Genomic DNA, 20,284 nt, shown 5'->3' with positions numbered 1-20,284 from the left:
TTTATTCTTCAGTTTGTTGATATGGTGTATCACATTGATAGATTTGCATATATTGAAGAATCCTTGCATCCCTGGGATAAATCCCAGTTGATCATGGTGTATGATCCTTTCAATATGTTGTTGGATTCTGTTTGCTAGTATTTTGTTGAGAACTTTTGCATTTATATTCATCGGTGATATTGGCCTGTAATTTTCTTTTTTTGTAGTGTCTTTGTCTGGTTTTGGTATCAGCATGATGGTGGCCTCATAGAATGAGTTTGGAAGTCTTCCTCCCTCTGCAGTTTTTTGGAAGAGTTTGAGAAGGATGGGTGTTAGCGCTTCTCTAAATGTTTGATAGAATTCACCTATGAAGCCATCTGGTCCTGGACTTTTGTTTGTTGGAAAATTTTTAATCACAGTTTCAGTTTCATTACTTGTGATTGGTCTGTTCGTATTTTCTATTGCTTCTTGGTTCAGTCTTGGAAGTTTATACCTTTCTGAGAATTTGTCCATTTCTTCTAGGTTGTCCATTTTATTGGCATAGAGTTGCTTGTAGTAGTCTCTTATGATGCTTTGTATTTCTGCCGTTTCTGTTGTTACTTCTGCTTTTTCATTTCTAATTTTATTGATTTGAGTCTTCTCCCTCTTTTTTTTGATGAGTCTGGCTAAAGGTTTATCAATTTTGTTTATCTTCTCAAAGAACCAGCTTTTAGTTTTCTTGATCTTTGTTATTGTTTTCTTTGTTCCTGTTTCATTTATTTCCGCTCTGATCTTTATGATTTCTTTTCTTCTACTAACTTTGGGTTCTGTTTGTTCTTCCTCTAGTTCCTTTAGATGTAAGGTTAGATTGTTTATTTGAAAATTTTCTTGTTTCCTGGGTAGGCCTGTATTGCTATAAACTTCCCCCTTAGAACTGCTTTAGCTGCATCCCATAGGTTTTGGATCATCATGTTTTCACTGTCATTTGTCTCTAGGTATTTTTTGATTTCCTCTTTGATTTCTTCAGTGATCTCTTGGTTATTTAGTAATGTATTGTTCAACCTCCATGTGTTTGTGTTTTTTATGTTTCTTTTCCCTGTAATTGATTTCTAATCTCATAAAGTTGCGGTCAGAAAAGATGATTGATATTATTTCAGTTTTCTTAAATTTACCGAGGCTTGATTTGTGACCCAAGATGTGATCTATCCTGGAGAATGTTACGTGTGCACTTGAGAAGAAAGTGTAATCTGCTGTTTTTGGATGGAATTTCCTATAAATATCAGTTAAGTCCCTCTTGTTTAATGTATCATTTAAAGCTTGTGTTTCCTTATTTATTTTCTGTTTGATCTGCCCATTGGTGTAAGTGGGGTGTTAAAGTCCCCTACTATTACTGTGATATTGTCGATTTCTCTTTTCATGGTTGTTATTTAGCATTTGCCATATGGATTGAGGTGCTCCTATGTTGGGTGCATACATATTTATAATTGTTATATCTTTTTCTTGGTTTGATTCCTTGATCATTATGTAGTGTCCTTCCTTGTCCTTTGTAACATTCTTTATTTTAAAGTCTATTTTATCTGATATGAGTATTACTACCCCAGTTTTCTTTCGATTTCCATTTGCATGGAATATCTTTTTACATCGCCTCACTTTCAGTCTGTATGTATCCCTAGGTCTGAGGTGGGTCTCTTGTAGACAGCTTATATATGGGTCTTGTTTTCGTATCTATTTAGCGAGCCTGTGTCTTTTGGTTGGAGCATTTAATCCATTCACACTTAAGGTAATTATTGATATGCATGTTGTTATAACCATTTTCTTATTTGTTATGGGTTTGTTTTTGTAGGTCCTTTTCTTCTCTTGTGTTTCCCACTTAGAGAAGTTCCTCTAGCCTTTGTTGTACAGCTGGTTTGGTGATGCCAAATTCTCTTAGCTTTTGCTTGTCTGTAAAGCTTTTGATTTCTCCGTCGAATCTGAATGAGATCCTTGTTGGGTAGAGTAATCTTCGTTGTAGGTTCTTCCTTTTCATCACTGTAAATATATCATGCCACTCCCTTCTGGCTTGTAGAGTTTCTGCTGAGAAATCAGCTGTTAACCTTATGGGAGTTCCCTTGTATATTATTTGTTGGTTTCCCTTGTTTCTTTCAATAATTTTTCTTTGTCTTTAATTTTTGTCCATTTGATTACTATGAATCTCGGCATGTTTCTCCTTGGGTTTATCCTGCCTGGGACACTGTGCGTTTCCTGGAATTGGGTGGCTGTTTCCTTTTCGATGTTAGGGATGTTTTCGACTACAATCTCTTCAGATATTTTCTCGGGTCCTTTCTCTCTCTCTTCTCCTTCTGGAACCCCTATTATGTGAATGTTGGTGCATTTAATGTTGTCCCAGAGGTCTCTTAGGCTGTCTTCATTTCTTTTCATTCTTTTGTCTTTGTTCTGTTCTGTGGCAGTGAATTCCACCATTCTGTCTTCCAGGTCACTTACCGTTCTTCTGTCTCAGTTATTCTGCTATTCATTCCTTCTAGTGTATTTTTCATTTCACTTACTGTATTGTTCATCCCTGTTTGTTTGCTCTTTAATTCTTTTAGGTATCTGTTCTTTAATTGCTCTACGTCTTTGTTAAACATGTCTTGCATCTTCTCCATCTTTGCCTCCATTCTTTTTCTGAGCTTCTGGGTCATCTTCACTGTCATTATTTTGAATTTTTATTCTGGAAGGTTGCCTATCTCCACTTCATTTAGTGGTTTTCCTGGGGTCTTGTCTTGTTCCTTCATCTGGTACAAAGTCCTCTGCCTTTTCATTTCGTCTGTCTTTCTGTGAATGTGGTTTTCCTTCCACAGGCTGCAGGATTGTGGTTCGATCATGTGGTAGTTTTATTTTTGAGTTTTGGGGCGCCGCCGCACAGTTTTCCTCAGTGGCGGCAGCAGTTTACGTTCCCGTCAGCAGGGCAGGCGGGGACGCGTTCCTTCGGCTCCTCATCTTGCCTGATTCTGTGTGTTTGTTTCTGTGTATTTGGTAGGCCAGCTGCATTTCCTGGTCTTGGTATAGAAGGTGCCCTGTGGGGCACGGTAGTGCAGTGCCCCCAGACTGCATTGGAGCCGGGTGCCCCGGGAGCGTCCCCTGTGTGGCCGGGCCAGGCTGGCCTCCCGTGCGCTACCGTGTGCGCTGGGCTCTGAGGCCCGGATGCAGCTGTTGCTGGTGCTCCGGTGTGTGCGGCCAGCCCTTGGGGCAGGAGCCACGTTGGGGGATGCTGGTGCTGGCCAGAGGTGTCTGGCCAGGCAGGGGTGGATTTGGAGGGGCTCTGGTGCCGGCCGAGGGCACGCACCAGGACTGGTGGGGCGGGGGCTGCTTGGGAGGAGCGCAGGCCATGGTGGGTCCGCAGCTGAAACCGGGTGGGGTGAGCGGGGCTGACGGGTAAGATGGGGAGTCGGAAAGGGGCTGGTGGTACCCAGCCAGCTCGGTGGAGGGCAGGGCTCCCACAGCTAGCATCTGGTGCCCGCCAGCCCCTGGGGGCCCTGAGAGCAGAGTCCTGGCACACGATTCGGAGTGAGTCCCTGCCACTCCTTCACGGGAGAGGAGAGCCAGGCGCTTTTCGAGCTGCAGCCCCTGTGCTGTGGGCCTCGGGGGGAGCGGCTCTCGTTCCCTGCGGTCCCCTGGCTCTCCGGATGTTCTGGGGGCTCGTCATGCGGGTGCAGGGTCTCCAGCTGGGGAGCCCGATGTGGGCCCGGACCCTGCGGTCGCAGTGCTGGGGGAGCAGAGGCCACGCTGCGCCGGCTCCTCTGCGTGGGTGCTCCTTTCTGCCTTCAGCTGTGCATGGTCTGTCCTGCTGGTCCCAGGGCGTTTTCAGAGAGTTTTCTACTTGTAGCTGTGATCTTGGTTTCAGATTTCTCACCTCCAGAACTGTGTGGTAATAAGTTTGTGTAGTTTTAAGCCTCTGAGTTTGTGATAATTGGTTACAGCAGCGACAGGAAACTAATGTAACCAGCACGTGGCAGGACTGGGATTTAAGCCTTGGTATGAGGCTAAAATTTGCAGTTTATGGTCACGCTGTGATTATGTAACTTCAGGCGGTTAGTATTAGTACTCAGTACTAATACATTTGTTCATAGAGCACGTCTTTCCTGGGTGTCTTCTGTCTGAAGAGTGATGGATTGGGTGCTGGGCTCAGAGATGGGAATCCCCGGGTTCCTGCCATCGCGAGCTCAGCGTGGTGAGAAGACAGACGAGGAGCACAAGCTCCGCAGATTTCAGGGTTCATTTGTGCATGCACGCTGGGTGCTGTGGGTGGGAATCTGGAGCATGGAGAGATGGAGGAGGTGCACAGCCCACGATTCTTTCTGGGGAGGTGACGAGAGGCAAAGGCCTGCAGGGTGGCGAGGGGCCGGCTGGGGAGGGGCTGGGGAGGACGTTCCGGGCAGCGGGAGCAGTGGGTTCCCGGGCGTCCAGGCTGCCGGCTGTGGTCGGGGTCACGAGAGCTGGGCTGCCTGCTGCAGAGTGCTGGGGAGGGGTGAGGTCGCATAGAATGCGGGGTCAGTGTGAGAGGGGCTTCCGCGCGGTGATTTTTCTGTGAGGAACAGGTCTGGGCCTTGATGTTTATGAGGTCTGCCTGCCTGCTTCGGCTGAGGTGTGCGTTAGTGCAGCGCCGAGAGCCATGATTCTTGGTGGCAGTGAGCAGCTGAAGTCCGTCCACTGTTTACTGAGCTGCAGGCCAGACCTGGCTTTTCGTCCTGGACGTGTGTAGCTGCGGCCGCTGCGCAGCACCCACACTTAGTGTGCGTGCACCACGTAGGACTGGGTCCTGTGGGAGAAAGGAGATCTCAGGACACGGCCTTGGCAGCCTCCCGAGACACGATGTGCACAGCTGTGTGTGTGGGCAGGGTCCGCTCGGGAGCCTGGGCAGAGAGGCCCGCAGGATGCCTGAGGGGGGCTCCTCTGGAGGAGGCTGATGCCAAGAGACCAGAGCAGAGTCCAGCTCAGCACAGGCAGCGCCGGTCGCTGTCAGAGCACAAGCGGGACAGAGTGTTTAAGGGTCCGTCGGATGAAGCCAGGTGAGGGAGGAGGAGGCCGTGCTGTCTGAAACAGAGCTGTTAGTCTTAATACCTTGTGAGCTTGGTCAGATGATACGATTATGCTGTGTGACAGGGCTGCTTTCTGTTTTTCCCCAGATCCCCAGACTTCAAGGGAGATTTTTGATTTTGCGCTAAAGGCAATCTGTCCTCAGGTGAGATTTAATGTTCCTCTAATTCTTTTTAGCTGAGCCTTGTGATTGTCAAACATTGATGGTAAATTTTTTTTTTAATAGATTGATCTGAAGAGATACGCGGTGCCTTTGGGTAAGATCCTTTATTTAATGAGGTGGAATGTTTCAGATTATTAAGTTAGTGCATTGAGTGAATGTTTGCTTAAACTGTGAGTGAAAGTCAGTGCAATGACACCTGTGAGGCTCCCACGTGGTTATGACGGGGCCTCTTGGGCGCTGGTTGAGATGGTCACACTTAGATCACATGATTGCAGAAACAAATCTCTTCAGAGCAACTCTCAGGGGATCCAGATTGTTTGATTCTGACTTTATCTGAATAAACCCTGATCCTACTTCCGACCTTTGTTTTGGGAGTCACGGGCCTGTCGATTCAGATGGAGGATGGAGGCGTCAGAGGTCTCGGGGACCACTGGAGCCTCCTTTGCGAGCACAGTTTTAATTTGACGTGTGCCTGAAGCTTTTTCTTAGCTCTTTGTTCCGCCCTTTGTCGTCTTATTTGAAACGTGATGTATTTTGCATTTGCAGCTGGCCTGTCCATATTTACCCTGCATGCATCTCAGTTTAGCACCTGCCTCCTGGACAACTACGTTTCCTTATTTGAAATACTGTCGAAATGGTGTAGCCACACAAATACAGAATTGAAGAAAGCTGCATATTCAGCTCTGGAATCTTTCCTGAAACAGGTACTGTTTAAAATTCTTTCTATGCAAAAAATTAAATTCCAATCTTGTGCGTGAACGTTTGAAAAGTAAATACAAGTTGATCCATTAGCTTCCGTGGTACTTAAAGAAAAAGCATGCTTATCCATCAGCCGCATGGGTGGCAGCAGGTCTGGAAGAAAGCTCAGAAGATGCCAGATCGGATCAGGGCCTCAGAGCCAAGGTTGGATAGAAGAAGTGGCGGCAGGGAGAGACGGTTGGGAGGCCAGGGCTCCCTGGAGCCGGTGGCCCAGTGAGGGTGGGGGTCAGCGTCAGCTGCCATGTTGAGACAAGATGCTTGTGTCTCTGTGGCTTCGTGACGGAGATGAGCCCACCTGCCCTGGGGTCCAGGTCCAGCCGGGGTGTGGGTGCAGGGGGAGCCTGCAGGTGGCTGGGTGTCTCCATTGGCCAAGGAGCAGGTGCTGTGGTTCTGAGTGCCCAGTGGCAGCTGGAAACACCCAAGGGGTGAGCTGGTGGTGGGAATGAGACTGGCTGGGGCGGCGCTGATGGACATTCTGAAGAGCGGCATTGGGAGTCCTCACACACCTGGGGCACAGCTGCTGTCCTGCTGTAGGCATATCCCACAGCTCCTGTAGGGACTCCTGGGGCGTTTTACTGCTTTATTTTATTTTATTTTATTTTTTCATAAAATAGCACTTACATGTGGAATCTAAAAAAGGGTACAAATGAACCCATCCACAAAACAGAAATAGAGTCCCAGATGCAGCAGCAGACGCATGGCTACCAGGGGTTGGGCTGCGGGGGCTCTTGTAGCGGGAGCAACTGAGGGCATTGGTGAGCAGCACCCTTGCCGACTGTTCTCATGGCTCTGGAGCAGACACCTAGAAGGGGCTTTGCTGGGGTGCATGGTAGGCATAGGTTGCAGTTTATGAGCGACTGCTAAACTCCTTTTCAAACCGTTCGCACCGTTTTCCATCCCCACCGGTAAGTTCCAGCCACCCCACGTTCTTGCCAGCACCTAGTATTGCCAGTCTTTAATTTCAGCCCGTCTGATGGGTGTACAGTGTTACCCTACTGTGATTTTAATTTGAATTTCCGTGGTGACTGTTGATGATCTTTTTTTCCTGTAGTGGTTTGCCATTCTTTTTTTTTTTTTTTTTTTTTGTGGTACCTCTCACTGTTGTGGCCTCTCCCGCTGCGGAGCACAGGCTCCAGACGCATGGGCTCAGTGGCCATGGCTCACAGGCCCAACTGCTCCGGGGCATGTGGGATCTTTCCAGACCGGGGCACAAACCCGTGTCCCCTGCATTGGCAGGCGGACCCTCAACCACTGCGCCACCAGGGAAGCCCTGTGCAAAAGCTTTTAAGTTTCATTAGGTCCCAGTTGTTTATTTTTGTTTTTATTTCCATTACTCTAGGAGGTGGGTCAAAAAAGATCTTGCTGTGATTTATGTCAAAGAGTGTTCTTCCTATGTTTTCCTCCAAGAGTTTTATAGTGTCTGGTCTTATATTTAGGTCTTTAATCCATTTCCAGTTTATTTTTGTGTATGGTGTTAGGGAGTGTTCTAATTTCATTCTTATACATGTGGCTGTCAGTTTTCCCAGCACCACTTATTGAAGAGACTGTCTTTTTTCCACTGTATATTCTTGCCTCTTTTGTCATAGATTAGTTGACCATAGGTGTGTGGGTTTATCCCTGGGCTTTCTATCCTGTTCCATTGATCTATATTTCTGTTTTTGTGCCAGTACCATACTGTCTTGATTACTGTAGCTTTGTAGTATAGTCTGAAGTCCGGGAGTCTGATTCCTCCAGCTCCGTTTTTTTTTCTCTCAAGACTGCTTTGGCTCTTTGGGGTCTTTTATGTCTCCATACAAATTTTAAGGTTTTTTTGTCTAATTTTGTAAAAAATGCCACTGGTAATTTGATAGGGATTGCATTGAATCTGTAGAATGCTTTGGGTAGTAGAGTCATTTTCACAATATTGATTCTTCCAATCCAAGAACATGGTATAGCTCTCCATCTGTTTGTGTCATACACCATGATGAAGTGGGATTTATCCCAGGGATGCAAGGATTTTTCAGTATACGCACATCAATCAATGTGATAAACCACATTAACAAATTGAAGAATAAAAACCATATGATCATCTCAATAGATGCAGAAAAAGCTTTTGATAGAATTCAACACCTATTTATGATAAAAACTCTCCAGAAAGTGGGTATAGAGGGAACATACCTCAACATAATAAAGGCCATATACAACAAACCCACAGGAAACGTCATTCTCGGTGAAAAACTGAAAGCATTTCCTCTAAGATCAGGAACAAGACAAGCATGTCCACTCTCGCCACTATTATTCAACATAGTTTTGGAAGTTCTAGCCACGGCAATCAGAGAAGAAAAGGAAATAAAAGGAATACAAATTGGAAAAGAAGTAAAACTGTCACTGTTTGCAGATGACATGATACTATACATAGAGAATCCTAAAGATGCCACCAGAAAACTACTAGAGCTAATCAATGAATTTGGTGAAGTTGCAGGATACAAAATTAATGCACAGAAATCTCTTGCATTCCTATACACTAACAACAAAAGATCAAAAAGAGAAATTAAGGAAACAATACCATTCAGCATTGCAACAAAAAGAATAAAATACCTACCTAAGGAAGAATAAACCTACCTAAGGAGGTAAAAAAACCTGTACTCAGAAAGGCACATAAGACACTTGTCTTTCTGATTTTTAGTTTTGAGCCGTCCCCATGTTCTCTCCTGTGGGTCCCAGTCTGTTGGTGACTGAACTCACCAGCCGCTGGGCTGCCCAGCTCTGTGTCACCATGAGTCACAGATGAGTCTAAAGATGCCTTCTGCTTCATCAGGGAGCTTTCGTCCGGAGCCTGTGTTTTGTGCAATCGTCTTCCTGCATCTTCCTGGTCTCTTTCAGTCCCTTTCTCTAGTAAAAGCATCACGTATAATAAAGGCTTACTTGAGAAAGTGCCTTTTCTGAAGCTGTTGGAGACTAAGCAAGCAGATGGAAGAAATGGTTCTTTATGAGTAAAAACAACTGTGGAACTGTGACAACACATTGATAATGTCTTACTCAGCAGTTCTAGCCTTTTCACATTTGGATAGATTCCTTTGTTTTCGTAGAAGTGTCTCTAAAGTAAACATTATGCCATTGCAGCTTTCTTTTATGGTAGCGAACAACGCAGAGACGCACAGAAGTAAGCTGCGGTACTTCATGGAGCAGTTCTATGGCATCATCAGAAACGTGGACGCAAACAGCAAGGACTTGTCCATCGCCGTTCGAGGATATGGACTCTTTGCAGGGGTATGCCCATTAATTTACTCTTGTCTTTTTAGTTTCACTTGAGTGTTTAAAGGAATGTACTTTATTGTATTTTGAATAGCATCTCACACTTGTGAAAATATTGTTCTTACTTGCTTTGTTATTAACTTGTTTTTTTCAGTGCCTGCTCTGTAATAGGATTCTGTATGTGTATTATCTCAAATACTCATAACTCTCCCACAAGCTTTTAGGAATATGATTCCACTTTACTGGTGAGGAAACTGGGGCCCAGAGAAATTAGGTAACTCGTGAAAGGGCACACAGCGAACAGTTGACAGAACCAAGACATAACTCCGACCTGAAGATGAGAAACAGCACGTTTTACCCACTGCCACGCTGCCTGTTGTTGATGAGGTGCAGTTTGGTGGTGACGCTTGGCGCGCTAGCGAGAGCCCCTCCCTGTGCCTGCGTGAGGTCTGTTTAGGGACATTGACCGTCGCCTTGGGTGCTTCCACTCGACAGAGGGCGTCACTCCCTGCCTCTGCAGATCTGCCTCCCAGGGCTGCTTCCCTGCTGTAGGGTCTGTGCGTCTGTTTCCAGCCCTCCACACCACTCCTCACTCCTTCCCTCGTGCTTCCTCATTTGTTTCCAGATGATCCTTTCCCCTTAAAAATAAACCTTTATCTCCACTTGTCTCTGCGGCTCCTTTCAGTGTACTTAGGGCAGAAGAAACAGTGTGTGAGAAGGCTCAGAGGTGACCGAGAGCCTGGGCTTCACAGCTTCAGACCCTGAGGTCTGGCCAGCTGGGACTTGTTCGTTGTGGTGACGTAGTGTAGCCAGAGCATGGCCAACAGGGAGGAAGGGAGAGGACGCGGCAAAGATACAGGGGCCAGAGTCTCGTGGAGGAGGGACTCGAGCCGAAGTCTAAGGGGCTTCGGGAGCACGCGGCCGGGCGGAGGACGGCACAGCTGGGTGCATGAGTGAGGAAGGTGCCTCTGGGTGCCGTATGCTGTGCCTCCGTGGTTTGGGTCTGTCCCTTCCTCTGGGCGACTGGCCTCTGGGGAGGGCCTGCACCCAGTTGTCTTTGATAACTACTGTCTTCCCAGTGCCTAGAACACAGGGTTCAGTAGGTGTGTTGTGTATTAATAGCTGTGCAGAATGTACTTACAGATATTTCAGAAAGCATCTGTAGAACATACACTGTATTTTATATCTGCATTTCTTCTCCATTAAAAAGCTTGTTAACGTTCAGTTTATAACAACATGGCTTAACACGACACCTTAAACACCATTATTTTGAAGTTGGTAAGGTTGACAGAGGCTTGTTTTCCTTCCCTAAAGCCTTGCAAGGTTATAAACGCAGAAGACGTTGGCTTCATGTTCGTGGAGCTTGTTCAGCGCTGCCGGCAGCTGTTCCTCACCGAGACAGACACGGCCGAGGACCACGTCTACCAGATGCCCAGTTTCCTCCAGTCTGTTGCCAGTGTCTTGCTTCACCTTGATACGGTGAGTGAGATAGTTGGTTAAACGGAGTACAGTTGTAACTGTTTAACCTCCGTTCTTCAGGTAATTTGATGGCGTAGCAGGAGTTAATATGCATTCAGTAGGGGCACATTGTGGGCAAGGTGACCTTTTTTTTCTAATATCTTTATTTATATTTATTTATTGGGTTGTACCGGGTCTTAGTTGTGGCATGTGGGCTCCTTAGTTGTAGCAGGCGGGCTCCCTAGTTGTGGCATGCCTGTAGGGTCTAGTTCCCCGAATAGGGATTGAACCTGGGCCCCTTGCATTGGGAGCACGGAGTCTTATCCACTGGAGCACCAGGGAAGTCCCCAAGGTGACATTTTTAGCTAGTATTTTGTATCGGTACGGTTTTTGTCATGAAACTTGACTTTTTGTTCCCAAAGTAGGAAAAATTATTTGTTACTTTTTATCTTTCTAAAAGATTAAGATTGCTGCTTGGGGTAGAATTGCACCTTAAGTATCATTTAGACAGTTACTCTGATTTTTTTTTTTTAGATAATTACAGCAACAAATTAGCAGATTAGGTAATAATCCTGGTTTTTCATTCATCTGATACGTGTCTAATGGCGTTGTGTTTACTGTGACTGTCTGTATGGTCCCTGTAGTTATTCATTGCCTGCCCTCGCTCTTCGTGTGCTCTCCTTTCTGGCAGGTTCCTGAGGTGCACATGCCAGTTCTGGAGCACCTCGTGGTCGTGCAGATAGACAGTTTCCCCCAGTACGGTCCAAAAATGCAGTTGGTGTGTTGTAAAGCCATAGTGAAAGTTTTCCTGGCCTTGGCAGAAAAAGGACCAGTTCTCTGGAATTGCATTAGTACTATGGGTGAGTTTGGAATTTACTTGTTTTGAGGATGATGAATGGTTAATACTTAACATGTTGTTTGATATAAAGAACATCTGGTTGCCAAATTCTTTTGTATCTTTTGATGCCTCTTGGAGAACTCCTAATATTTTGGTGGACCAAAATATCCTTTTTCTATCCATTTTTTGAATTTTTTTCCTTTCTTTTGATTTTGAATCTTAATAGTCTAAAATTTAAAACAAAAGAAAAAAAAGAAAAAAAATTAAAACTAAAGATATTACCAAACTTAGAGAAAAATTTGAGAGGTAAGTTATGTTCAAAAAGATAATGGCTGTCATTTTAATTGAGTGGTTATATTTTTCAGTGTATTTTTCTTTTTTGTTTTCATTTTCTTTTTATAGTGCATCAAGGTTTAATCAGAATATGTTCTAAACCAGTGATCCTTCAAAAGGTAAATTCTGAATGTATGATTTGAAAGTTAGTCTTTTGTCATCTTGAAAGCTAAAGATGTTGCTGGAGTTTTTAGTCTGTAAATATACAAAAGTGGTTTTTTTGTTATTAGCCATTAGCTACATTTTGAAAGTATAGGCTGTAATACCTAAGTACTTTTTCCGGTGATGGTTATGAGACATCCTTAAACATAACCTTACTACTATAAATACATTTTTACAAAAAGGGATCTTTTTCTCTTGAAGCTGTAGGACAAAATACTTAGGTATATTATGGGAGGCATGTCTTAGTTACTTTAAGTTAACAGGAAATAGGATGAGATGAGAGCTCTGTATAAGAAGTTGAGGTAAATTATTCATAACACATACCTTGGATATTGTTTTGAAACACTTGTTAGTGCATCACTGTTTTAGTCCTAGTTAGAAAATTGTGACTTTTTCCCAGCCTTTTTATTATGCTTTCATAATATACTATCTTCCTCAAGCAAATTAGGGTCTGCAGCTGGGGGCTCTTTTAGCTTAGAGAACTCTGACAGCAGAAAGCAGAAGTGCAGCAGTGCTGCTGTTCTCCGATCCGCCCTCAGTGTTGGATGTTTGTCTTTCCACCAGGGTGCTGAGCCCGAGTCTGAGGACTGTCGTGTGTCAGGGGAAGCTAGAACCGGCAAATGGCGGGTGCCCACCTACAGAGACTATTTGGATCTTTTTAGAAATCTCCTGAGCTGTGACCAGATGATGGTAAAAACGACCATTTTAAAGCCACAGAAGTACCTTAGTTCCTCTTACTAGTTTCCATAGTTTTACACCTAAGAATTACTTCAGAAGTATATTTTACTAACTTTCAATAGGGCTTTTTTTTTTAAGTACTTCAGGTAATGAAAAATTAAAACAGTGTAAGTTAGGATAGTTAAAGTGAGACTTGAAAAAATCAAATAAAAAGAACAAAATCATAGAACTCATTTAAAATTAATGAATTACCATAGCTGAGTCCTCGTTTCAGCAAAGAAGCAGCATACAGAGTGTAATTGGTGCAGAGTTGTTCTTTCAGACAGACCCAGGCTGGTGGATAAAAAGAACATGGCAGGCAGTGTTATCACCGCGGGAGAGCTGTGCTCTTTTTATTTGCTGAAGCTGAAGGTAAATCCGGTTGATGTAGTAGGTACAAAGGAGATGGGTGCACGGCTGTTTGTCACGGTCAGAATCACGCCTCCTACGTTTCTGGCAGGTGTTTCAGCGGTGTCTGCTCTAAGCCAGGTTCTGGCCACCGTTTAACATGGTCTTTGACAAAGCATTCATAGACTAGGAAAAGCAGTGTTTGTCAATAGATGGTTCCTATCCTGTGAAAAATCTTAGGAGTTTTTCTTATTGAGGTAAAATAGTATAACAGTGTTAATAATTTTACCTAAAATATGCTTTCTTATATGTGATGTTAGATACATTTTGAGGTTAAGTTTCATAGACTATTTGAGTAAAGGCAGAGTAATTGGTCCATATTTTTGGAAAGGTAGAATATTTCAGTTTTAAGGAAATAATAGATTATAATACTTTAAATCCATTTTGAGAATAGATATATATGTGTACGTATGTATGCATGCATGTATCTGTGAGTACATGCGTATTTATATGTGCACACGTGTATATGTGCGTATGTACATGCATGTGCAATTGCACATAGACACACCATGTATAGTATACAGATGTGTGTACACACACACACACACACACACACACACACACATTAATGTGGTAAATACTTTGACAAGGATTGGCCTAAATCTTCTCATTTACTACTGTTTGTGTTTGTTACATGACTGCGTAAGTCGTATCTGACTGAAATGGTATTGTCCTAATAATTTAGGAAGGAATCTACATTTTCCAGCTTGAAAACTTTGAGGTAAATCTGCTATAGTTTACACAGGAGTTTCCATAATACCTAAATATACGTACACATCTTTATGTATCATAATGCTTATTTAATACTGGTACTGATACTTTTTGGCACAGTATGTTGAAATTTATTATTTTCTTTATTTTAAGGATTCTCTTTTAGCAGATGAAGCATTTCTCTTTGTGAATTCCTCCCTTCCAAGTCTGAATCGTTTGCTGTATGATGAATTTGTAAAATCAGTTTTGAAGATTATCGAGAAATTGGATCTTACACTGGAAAAGCAGAGTGTTGGGGAACAAGAGGTTAGAAGGGCTTGTCAGTAATAATTTTGTATCCTTTTTGTACTAACTCCCTCTGCCGCTGCAGTATGAGCAAATCTCACACCTGTGGACATCGCAGGACATTGGTTTATTAGCATTAATACGTGTCCTTGATACTTTTTTATTTGCATTGCCTAATGCGTAGAAAATATTCTGTACTAGATTGTTCAGAACTACTAGATAGTAGTTTATATGTTTAATAAGTTAAAGCGACTCTTTGGAAAAAGTTGTTAGGATTGTTACTCATTCCTCAGCAATAGCAGAGTCAAGTCTTACTTAGTGTAGAGGTGGCCTTTTGCAGTAGGATCGGGAAACCTGGCGTTCCTCTGGTTGATACCCGAGGAGGCTCCAAGCTCTGTGCTCTGGAGCCAGTAGAAGGTAGGCCAGGGCGGACAGGGAAGACTCCCTGCTCCTGTGTTCTTAAGGCAATTTTATTGGCCGGCTCAAAGATGGGACCTGGCGTGAAGCTGCCGGCTCAGAGCTGCTGTCCGCTCTGAGGAGTCCTCATCATAAGACGCTCAGGTGATGAAGCTAGAGTCAGTGGGCGTGGACTCTGTGGAACACACTCAGTTCGCTGCTGAGCCCATGGTTCCTTCAGTCGACTTTGCCTATTGGCTTCCATGGCCGAGCCCGAGGCCACTTGGTCAGGGGTTCCTGCAGGGGCAGAGGTGGGCCCTGGGCCTCGTCAGCCTGGCTGCACTCGTGATGCCTTTACACGAGAAGGGGACACTGGGGGTGGTCTGTTGCTCTTTAAGGCTTTTTATTTATTTACGTCTAAAATAATTTCATAAACATGCCCAGAGGGCCTCCCCGAGACTGTCGGCCACACACCTGCTTTTGGAGCACATGTCCTAGTCTCTGTGTCTTCTGCTCCCCTTGCACTGTCCGCCGGGTCAGCTGTCGCCTCTGAGATTAGCATTTCCCAAATGGGTCTAGACTCCAGCCTTGCCCTTGACATTTCCACCTGAATCTGAAACACAGACTGAACATGTTAATATTTCTGTGTTACCTAATAGTAGTAACTGTTCCTCTGTTTCTCATTTTGAAAGCTACACGTCATTACTGACCCTTTCTGTGTTGTGAGCTTCTGCCTCTGTCCGGCGCCACTGCTCCTGTGAGAAGTTGTAGTCCCCACCTACCCTGTCTCTCTGTGTGTGCACCTTTATTCCCCCGTCGGTGTCCCCTGTGGCCGCCCGTGCCACGCGTTCTGTGGTCCCGTCATTTTGATCCTACTGTGAGCTTCCGAGGCCCGTCTGTACCTCCTCAGTTTTGCATTCCTTCCTCAAAGACTCAGGCCTTGGCTGTGGAGTCACTTGCTGAGTCATTTGTCGAACGATTGAATGTTAACAGTGTTTTTTTGGTGCCATTAATTTTTAAGCATGAAAATGAAGCTGCTGGCCTTTGGGTGAGCCCGACTTCAGATCCAGCTGCTAACTTGCATCCTGCTAAACCTAAAGATTTTTTAGCTTTCATCAACCTGGTGGAATTTTGCAGGTATTTAAAAAATGCTATTTGTTCAAGAGTGGAAATTATCAATTATTGGCTGTAATATAGGAAAATCACTTATGTAGATATAAGAAATGAAATAGTAGGACTTAAAATCTAAAATTGCTTGTATGAAACTTAAAATATATTTAAATGTAGCAGCTGAGATTTATCTATTTAAAAAAATACATTTAAAAGGTCCTCAGGTGGGGAAAACAAAGAATATAGATATACTTGAAAATGATATATAGTGGAATCATAGATTATGATTTTGTTTTGATTATGTCTCTTATATCCAAAGCTGAATAAAAATAGTACATGATGAGAATTTCTACATTGAGCTTTACATTTGTTTTTACAGGGAGATTCTTCCTGAGAAACATGTAGAATTTTTTGAGCCATGGGTATACTCCTTTGCATATGAATTAATTCTGCAGTCTACACGGTTGCCATTCATTAGTGGTTTCTACAAATTGCTATCTATTGCTGTGAGAAATGCCAAGAAAATAAAATATTTTGAGGTAAGTGTTTTTTTGAAGGACACTGAATATTCCTGTGTTTCTTAGGTTGCATGAGTGTGTATAAATACCTTCTAAAATGCAACATGATAGCATATTGCAGTTTTAAAGTCTACTAATTTTATTTGTATTTTGAAAGACATAATGTGAGTGGCAATTGGATGACACTCTTTAAAGTTTAACCAGTAGCATTTTCTGTTTTGATTTACAACACCTGGCTGATGACGTTGGCTCTGCAGGGGCTCTCATGGGGTGCTGGGTGCTGGGGCTCCGGCATCACTAGCACCACTCACACCCTCTCCAGGCTCACCTCGTCAGGAGCTCTGGGCCGCCGCCCAGCAGCCTGTGCCCAGGCCGCCCAGGGGATCTGGTGGCACGTGAGGTTGGAGAGGACCTGGGTTTGTGTCTGGGGGCTCTGGGCGTGAGCAGTGTTTCAGCCCACAGGTGTGCGCATCAGAACCCCGGGGCAGGGAGCAGACTTAGGCCTTGGGTCTTGACCGGCAAGCCCCCCCACCTCCCACTCGGTTTCTCGCTGGCCTCCGCCTGAAACGTTTTCAGGGCTGATTTCACTTCCCCTCTGCATGAGGCCTGAGCAACATGAAAATGGGTTCCTCTTGGAAGGAAGGCTGGGAACTGCCGGATTAGGACACAGGATTACCTGGTTATCATTCGCTGAACTAATTCCCTGTTTTGTTTGACAGGGTGTTGGTCCAAAGAGTCAGAAACAGTCTTCTGAGGACCCAGAAAAGTCTTTTTGCTTTGCTTTGTTTGCGAAATTTGGTAAAGAGGTAATTTTCAAATGATTTATCCAGTGTTGTCATGGGTTATTTAAAATTGAATGGACTTGAGGACACAGGGAGGGGGAAGGGGAAGCTGGGACGAAGTGAGAGAGTGGCATGGACATATGTATACACTACCAAATGTAAAATAGATAGCTAGTGGGAAGCAGCTGCATAGCACAGGGAGATCAGCTCGGTGCTTTGTGACCACCTAGAGGGGTGGGATAGGGAGGGTGGGAGGGAGACGCAAGAGGGAGGAGATATGGGGATAGATGTATATGTATAGCTGATTCACTTTGTTACACAGCAGAAACTAACACACCATTGTAGAGCAGTTATAATGCAATAAAGATGTTTAAAAAAAATGTATGTTGAGAAAAATCCTATAAATGATCTCATTACTTAAAAATGGGCTGCTTAATCCATGTGGGGATTAAGGGGTTAAAATCACTAACAGAGGATATCTCTGTGCTTCCAGAGTCCCCTGAGGTTTCTTAAAATTGAGTGATGACAACTCAAAGTTAATAGATTCTTTAGCTCTTCCACATAATGGAAATTAAGTACTCAACAAATGAACTTTTCCTGGAGATCAGTGCTTACTTTTTAAATGAACGTGGCTGTGTCAGATAAAGGCCCCGTGATCATTTTCCCTATTTGCGAATAGGGTTTCTTGTAGTTGATTGTGAAATTGAAGGCTCTCTTCAGGTGTGCAGCACTGATGTTCTTGTTGTCTTTCTTGCTAAGGTGTCAGTTAAAATGAAGCAGTACAAAGATGAACTCCTGGCCTCCTGTTTGACCTTTGTCCTGTCCCTGCCACACGACATCATCGAACTTGATGTCAGAGCCTATGTCCCTGCCTTGCAGGTGGGTGCATCGTCCCGAGCAGACGCATCTCTTGTGCAGTGTCCTGTTTCCTGGAAAGCATGGCAGTCCCAGCAGGCGCTCACCCGTCAGACACCCTGGTTCATGTTCTGCTTCTGCCACTGAGCAGCTTTGGGGAGGGACCCTGGCTGGTCCTCTCTGAGGGCCCCTGGGGGTGGGGGGTGAGGATTCAGCCCTCTCGGTGCTGCAGGTGTGCAGTGACACCCCCCCGCAGGCCTTCCTGAGGGGGCCTCAGTGTACCCTTCCCTCCAGCCTGTCTGGTTCTGGCAGAGGAAAGGCTTGCCGTTAGAAACCCTCTTTGAATCTCATATTCCTTGTGTTTCATTACCTTGTTTGTACTCACATACAGATGGCTTTTAAACTGGGCCTGAGCTATACCCCATTGGCAGAAGTCGGCCTGAATGCCCTAGAAGAATGGTCAGTTTACATCGGCAAACATGTAATTCAGCCCTATTATAAGGACATTTTACCCAGCCTTGATGGATATCTGAAAACTTCAGCCTTATCAGGTAAGGTTTAGAAGAATTTTGACATGTATCTTAAAATGGCAATGTAATACCTATAATAAGACTACGTATTTTCATTTTTGCAATTTCTGAAATTTGAACCCAACATATTCAAAATATGTTTGATATTTTTGTGATCTCCCCAATTCGTTTCAATATAATTGGGACATAAGAAGTATAACTGAGGTATTAAACCTACTTTTTATTTTAGTCACTTAAATCCTACCAAGATTTATAAAATCTTCCAAGGACAAGAAGTCAGTCTTAAATATTTTGAGCTCCTTATAGATTCTAACATACTGCCTTGCAAAGACACTTTTGTTTGACAGATCAAACAGGAATTAAAACTATAAGGAAATCCAATAGTAATTTTGTATTTTGACCTAATCTCACCTGATTTTTTATTGGTTTTTCAGATATAACTGATTTAGTACTAATGTTAGTTCAGAAGAATTGTCATACAAGAAGTAGGTTTGGGAAAAGATTCAAAGAAAAAATTCATCTGGCCAGGCAAAATTTTTTTCTTTTCTTTTTTTTAATGGATTGGAGGTTTTTAAAAAACTAATTTATTTTTGGCTGCGTTGGTCTTCATTGCTGTGTGCGGGCTTTCTCTGGTTGCAGCGAGCAGTAGCTACCCTTCGTTGCTATGTGCGGGCTTCTCATTGCAGTGGCTTCTCTTGTTGCGGAGCACGGGCTCTAGGCGCGGGGGCATCAGTAGTTGTGGCTCGCGGGCTCTAGAGCGCAGGCTCAGTAGTTGTGGCACATGGGCTTAGTTGCTCCGCGGCATGTGGGATCTTCCCAGACCAGGGCTCGACCCATGTCCCCTTTGTTGGCAGGTGGATTGCTAATCACTGTGTCACCAGGGAAGTCCCCAGGCCAAAGTTGTACTAGCCAAGAACAGTATTACATAGAATTGAGGGGGGTCAAATTTCCTTGAACCAGAGTGGAAATGGACATTGTGATCAGATGAGCAAAAAGAAGGGTTCATGTTGGAGAAGAACCCTGAAATACTGGTAAGAATTGAAATGCCCCTGCCAGCAAAGTAGAAAATCAAGTGTTAATTCGTAAAATTCCATCTACGTAAATCATTATTTTATTGTTCAGCTCAAATACTGTTGGTTTAGAAACCGTAAATGAAAAGTGTGTGACAAATTTCATTCACTGTGTCTGGTTTTTATGACACCTCAATGCATATTCAGAGTTCATGAAGAAAGAGTCACAGTTTCGGGATAAGTATTTAGGGAAAAAAAACTAGTTGATGTTTGTCTCTTATTTAGGCTTTTAAAGTTCACTTCTTATAAGGAGTGCTGCTATTTGAGTAGTTCACTGAACACACGTGGACATGGTTAAAGGAATTGAATGTATCTGTTAGTAGGTATCTTTGTGGTCCTTTCATTTGCTCTTTTGAATTTAGTTCTGTCATTGAGCTCATTGAAAAGATTTGTATTTCTTTTCAGTTAATATGGGACATTACTGTGATCCTTTAAGCAGAGAATTTAGTTATTGAGAAATGGTCGTTCTCCAGGTAATTAGGAGATAGGGAAAAGCAGAGAGTAAGTAAACTAACAGCAGAAAATCCACAACCTGAAAGACTGTTTTTAGTAATGTTTTCTTTGATACGATACTAAACTTCCAGAACAGTGGCATTTATAGTGAAGAGAGCTCCTGTCTGCTCTGTCTGCAGGTTTAGCAGCTAAATTGTGTCCCGCTTGCTTTGTCACTGTATGTGCTTTCTCTGTATCGTGTGATAATATGTGTGCGTGTTTATAAGTGATGTTTTTTCCCGAACCTTTTGTAAGTTGCAGGCATCACAGATGTGTATGCCTGAATACTGCGATGTGTGTGTTTCCTGTGCGTGACCACAGCGTCGTCGTGGTCAAGGTCAGGAAGGGTGACATGGATGCCTCGCTCTCCTCCTCTGCAGCCCGTGTGCACATGGCTCAGCTGCCCCATTAACTTCCTTCGTAGCTGTGCTT

General features: G+C 43.9%; 1 protein-coding gene across 1 annotated transcript in view; it reads left to right on the top strand.

The window, feature by feature from the left end:
- Positions 1 to 20,284, top strand: part of PRKDC (protein kinase, DNA-activated, catalytic subunit) — a 150,244-nt gene that overhangs the window by 10,321 nt on the left and 119,639 nt on the right. Inside the window, exons 8-21 of the mRNA XM_060128298.1 lie at positions 5,121 to 5,176; positions 5,258 to 5,288; positions 5,741 to 5,898; positions 9,056 to 9,202; positions 10,502 to 10,666; positions 11,337 to 11,505; positions 11,886 to 11,935; positions 12,543 to 12,668; positions 13,968 to 14,120; positions 15,517 to 15,632; positions 15,985 to 16,144; positions 16,843 to 16,929; positions 17,665 to 17,784; positions 18,152 to 18,311. Of these exons, the coding sequence (XP_059984281.1) occupies positions 5,121 to 5,176; positions 5,258 to 5,288; positions 5,741 to 5,898; positions 9,056 to 9,202; positions 10,502 to 10,666; positions 11,337 to 11,505; positions 11,886 to 11,935; positions 12,543 to 12,668; positions 13,968 to 14,120; positions 15,517 to 15,632; positions 15,985 to 16,144; positions 16,843 to 16,929; positions 17,665 to 17,784; positions 18,152 to 18,311 (1,698 nt within the window). The remainder of the gene's footprint in view (positions 1 to 5,120; positions 5,177 to 5,257; positions 5,289 to 5,740; positions 5,899 to 9,055; positions 9,203 to 10,501; positions 10,667 to 11,336; positions 11,506 to 11,885; positions 11,936 to 12,542; positions 12,669 to 13,967; positions 14,121 to 15,516; positions 15,633 to 15,984; positions 16,145 to 16,842; positions 16,930 to 17,664; positions 17,785 to 18,151; positions 18,312 to 20,284) is intronic.

The sequence above is a fragment of the Lagenorhynchus albirostris genome, chromosome 17 (genome assembly GCF_949774975.1).
Source record: "Lagenorhynchus albirostris chromosome 17, mLagAlb1.1, whole genome shotgun sequence".
In the NCBI taxonomy this organism is placed as follows: domain Eukaryota; kingdom Metazoa; phylum Chordata; class Mammalia; order Artiodactyla; family Delphinidae; genus Lagenorhynchus; species Lagenorhynchus albirostris.
This window is presented reverse-complemented; position numbering and strand designations above follow the sequence as displayed.